General features: G+C 38.9%; 1 protein-coding gene across 1 annotated transcript in view; it reads right to left on the minus strand.

The window, feature by feature from the left end:
• Positions 1-895: 895 nt before the first annotated feature.
• cbln1 (cerebellin 1 precursor) overlaps positions 896-5041 on the minus strand; it is a 19325-nt gene continuing 15179 nt past the window's right edge. The window contains exon 3 of the mRNA XM_054620335.1: positions 896-3217. Coding sequence (XP_054476310.1) covers positions 3020-3217 — 198 coding nt within the window. The 3' untranslated portion in view covers positions 896-3019. The remainder of the gene's footprint in view (positions 3218-5041) is intronic.

A 5041-nucleotide genomic window follows, 5' to 3' on the forward strand; every position in this document is an offset into this window, starting at 1 on the left:
TCACTTGCATAACTTAACCTAGTTTTTAGGACATTTTTCTAAATCTCAATAAGTAGTTGTGTCAAAGTTAACCACGTAATTAAATCTGTGACCGTTTCACAACATGTGTTCATCGTCAAACAGTCATGTATGTCATTTTTGGAGTCAGATGCTAACAACCTATTCTGTTGTTTAGTTGTTAGACAGTTAAGGAGAAGATGTGTAAAAGAGGAAGGATAGGAGGGGGAATCAAACGTCTGGAAAGCAGAACATAAAGAGAGGAAATGAAGTGAGATGAAGGGGGGAGGAAAAAGAAGAGGAAGAGGAGGAGGAGGGATCTGGAGGAAGAGGTAAGATGATGTTGATGTTTGCTTGTTATTCCAGCTCTAATTCTCCCACTGGAGCTCATTACAGTCTGGAGAGAAACGAACCACAAAACCTTAAAAAACTAACAGAGTGGAGAGAGAGCGATAGAGAGAGATAGCAGAGAGAGAGAGAGAGATAGCGATAGAGAGAGAGAGAGAGAGAGAGATGGAAAATAAACTATTAACAGATGGAAAATGAGGATTGAGGCATAAAGTTCAGCTGGATCAGGAAACAAGAAAGAGGGACAGAGGAAGCACAGAAACAAGGAACCCTGATCGATTGGATTTTAGAGAGAAAAACATACAGAGATACAGTGTAGAGGTGACCGAGAAAGGAGAAAGCATGAGACAATAAAAAGAAAGAAAGAAAGAAATACAACACCCACCATTACACACCTGGGGATGTGTGTGTTTTTGATTTCTTTCAGAAGTAATTCCAGCTTTAACAAAATAAACTGCCAGGCCAGGAGGAAAGTAGGTTTAAGAAAAATAAAAGTACCATTTAAATTTTATTGATTTCATCAGAGCAAATAAATAAGAAAACAGTAGATAAATTGATTTGATTGATTGATGAATAATAATAACAATAATAATAAAAAATAATAATATTAACTATAAATAAAATTCCTTTTCAGCTGTAGGTTTTTTAATCAGTAGTATTCTCAGCTTTTTAGCCACAACTCGGTTTGATCCAAAACAAAAACAAGAAGCATCTTTTTAATCAGAAGAGCAGAACGGCAGCCTCAGATTTCCACACACAATCACTAATAAGTTTTCTCATAGAATATTTTTTTTTTAATATAACATTGAAGTACGGAAATACAGATATTATATTCATCAACCAGATTCAGTTTTCAGTATTAGTATTATCATTATTATCATCATAATACCAGTAGAATAGAAATGGTGGCTTAGATTTTGATATATTTATATATCCATTTGTATATATACTGTGTAAATGTATATATATATATGTGTATATATATATATATATATATATATATATATATATATATATATATATATATATATATATATATATATATGTAGAGTTCGTGGATGTTAGTTGGTTTCAGTGTCCAAAGTCCAACATTGAAGAAAAGCAAGGAAGGATCCGTGCTGGGAGGCTAACGAGTACAGCAGCAGATAAAGTACAGACATGAGGAAGGAGAGGAAGATGGACTCTTTGGGGAGGGGGACAGAGGGGAGATAACAGAGGTATACCAAAAAGGAAGAGAGAGAGAAATCTGCACTTGTGGGTCAACAGCATAGTCGAAGAGAAAAGATTATCCTGGAGAGGGGCACAAATATGAATAAAAAAATAATTAGCAGTGATGAAGGGAGAGAGGCAGACCGAGGAAGGGAGGGAGGATGAAGGTTTGGACAAAGGATGGAGGTCGATTCGAATGTTTGTGTGGCTGCCAGAGATATGATAAAAAAAACAGTGAGGGAGGAAGATATAGCAATACTTTCTGTGTGACTTGTATCAATACCAATCTAAGGGTTATTAGATATTGTCACAAGAGAGTCACAGTTAAGAATCTACATTTAACAGTTTACATGAAATACCTGCTGTTGTAATCTTTCCTGTGAACTGCACATTTTCAGCACAGTGAAATATAAAACTTTCACTTTTTTTTCTGTAGTGCTTTTTGAAAGATTGTGACAGACAGTAGTGTATTCATTTCAAATATCTAGTTTCTTGATAGTTAACAACCAGGAAGCAACTGTGTCTCTCCCCCACCTTGTGACATTCATAAACTAATTTGTTTTCCCAATTACATTTTGTACAGAAACATAATTGCTGCCTGGATAATGTGTAAGAAGCGCTATATTTATACATCGCACTTGAGTTGCGTGGTGGAGGACTTTGAACACCAGACAAGAAAAAAAACGTTCTTGGGCTCAAAGTTGTTTTTGGAAGCAAATAATGATTATGATAACTAGAAAACACAGCTTTACAGGGTATGTACATGTAGCACCTGATTTTGTGACCAGAGTTTTTTTGTATCCCCTATAAAAAAAATCTAGTTTGGCTTTGGGGTTAAAGGCTGATCCAAAATCAGTGCAATTTATGTCAAGCATGGAAAAAAAAATAAAGACTACAAATATATATGGCCACGGTAAATGGGAAATGTGGGCAGCTCTTCAGGAAACATTCTTAGAAGCTTATGTTGACAGAGATGGATGAATGTTTGATTGAATGAATTTGGAGAAAGGAGGGGGGGGTATACTTGGGCTTTAGAACACTCTGGAACACATAAATGAAACAATTTGCGTCTTTCGGCAGAGAATAAAAAAAGTTTTGGCTGTCCAAAGCTGCAGTCAAGCCACAGAGAAATACAGAGGGAGGACAAAGGATGGATGAAAGGATGGATGAAAGGAGGAAGGGGAAGTGAAGAAGCTTGCCATACACTTCCATGTACTGGCTCCATAATTCTTCTCTCATTTTTACCATCGCACAACCATTCTCAGTCATCTCTCTAACATCTCTCAGAGTATGTTGTCACATTCCCTCTTCCTTTTTTTTTCTTCTGTTCCACCATCATATTCACATCCTTTTCTCTTGCCCCTCTTTTCTCGCTCCATCCGTCATCGCGCTTTTTCCGTCTTCCACCAGCTCCTCCTCGTTTGTTTCCACCCCTTGCTCCTCCTCTTCCTCCAGCCCCCTTTCTCTACACGGGGAACACCAGGAAGCCGGAGAAGGTGGAGTATTTCCATCCTCCCATTAGGTTTCCTCTCTCCAGTTTGAGGTAGGCCCGGTCTCCCTTCTCCATCTGGATCAGAACACCATTGCTGGCCGCCTCGCGCGTCACATCCTGGTCGCCGGCAAATGCTGAAATCACCGGCCAGCCGTTGTGCATCAGGCTCACCTGGATAAGGAGGAAGAGGACAGACTGTTTACAAAGTGAAAAGATAGACATTTTTCAACACACACAGGGAAACGTAGGGACATATTTTTAGACTTCCTAGTTGAGCTGCAAGATTTAAAAAAAAAAAAACATAAGTTATTTTTTATTATTTAATGCAGAAATGCATGCGGTTGCTATGATGTTGACAAAAATATAACATTTATGTGGAGCAGCTTCGTGCTGTCAGCACATTATCATTAGATATATTGTGTGTGCTTCCCTATTTTTTCAATTACCACTCAGAGAAGATTTAACAATGACTTAGAGAGACATTCACACGCACTGTGTCTGACTCAACAAATGTATCAACAGGGAATAACATCTTCTTCTTACAAAGAGAAGTAGCTGTCAGCGACGCGTCCCCTCCCTTCCCGGGCCAGCCGGTGTACACACCAGACAGCGGCTTTCATCACTTCTCTTTTGAGCAACAGCAACAAACAAAAAAAACAAGCGCTCCCTGGATTTGTTTCCCCGTATGCTTCACTGAGGAGCGGTTTTATGCCACCCCCTGGCACCGAAGCAGTACTAAAACAAACTGAAATGAATTTTGGAAATGTCTGTTCATGCACGATCACACTTCATAAAACCTGAGAGATTACTTGCCTTCCTGTGAGCAAACTAACTGTACCTTGATGAAAATAAAAGGGAAAATATGAGAAACATTTGTAGAGTCAGTTATATCATCCTGCGATTTCATTTGCGGCTCTATTCCTTTTGATAAGTGACTGTTAAGGAGGGCCAAAAAGCACAAACTGTTTATGAGGAATCACTAATCTGACAAATGTGTCTGAAAAAGTATACAAAAAAGAAGCTACTGTTTTACACACTTAGAGGAAGGGAAGAGAAGGAAGATGTTCAATATAAAACAAATATTTATACAGGGTTGTTTGTCTATGCTCTCAGTATTATGGAAGATGTCTCTAATCTTATGCACCTATTAAATAGAGATGCTTTGGCTCAGGAGGGAGAGCAGATTATCCACGGGTTCGTTCCCTCCTGTCCACATGTGGGCAAGACGCTGGGCCAGCACCTTTCATGGTAGCCTGCCGCTATCAGTGTGAGCGTGTGTAGGAATAAAGATATTGTAATGCAATGTGTAAATGCAGTCAGTTTGCCATTTGCCCAAACATCATTTCTCTTTGCCTTCCAAAATCGGAACATATCACTGTTTAAATATATCATCATGCCACAGAAACAACTCGGGATAAGTATTTGTTAAGGTGCGTTGAGGTGAAGGAGACATTCACCTTAAGTTTAAAATTACTACTCTAGTTTGTTATGATCAGTGGACCTTCGTTGTCATGGTTCCGTTAATATAAGAAACACTTTTTTTGTTTTGGTTCTCGCCCGCCTTCTTGCTTTGTCACCCATGGCCATGCAGGTCAGAGTTTGAAACCGGCTATGCACATTTCGGAGGGAGACCGGTGGAGTTGAGAAAAGCCTGTCCATTCAGAACTGCTCACTGACTGCTACTTGTGGTAAATAGCGCTCCACTTCTGTGTTTTGCCACAGTTGGTTTTCAAGCCTGATTTGAACTGTGTTCGCGGGTTCACATGAGCCATACTCAAGACCACTTTTTCCAATTGAGATTACGGTACACAATGTTTACACCAATCAGTCAAAATGAACTTTGGTAACAAGTGTACTCTTCTGTAAAGTGTTTTGTTTGTAAAAATCCATCCATAACATAGACTTGAGGAAGTGGCACAAAGTTTGTGAACTACGGTTTCAGAGCTTCGAGTTCGACATTTTAACTATCCCCATTTTGGTTTTTTGGAACCAGCA

Source organism: Anoplopoma fimbria, chromosome 19 (assembly GCF_027596085.1).
Source record: "Anoplopoma fimbria isolate UVic2021 breed Golden Eagle Sablefish chromosome 19, Afim_UVic_2022, whole genome shotgun sequence".
Lineage (NCBI taxonomy): Eukaryota > Metazoa > Chordata > Actinopteri > Perciformes > Anoplopomatidae > Anoplopoma > Anoplopoma fimbria.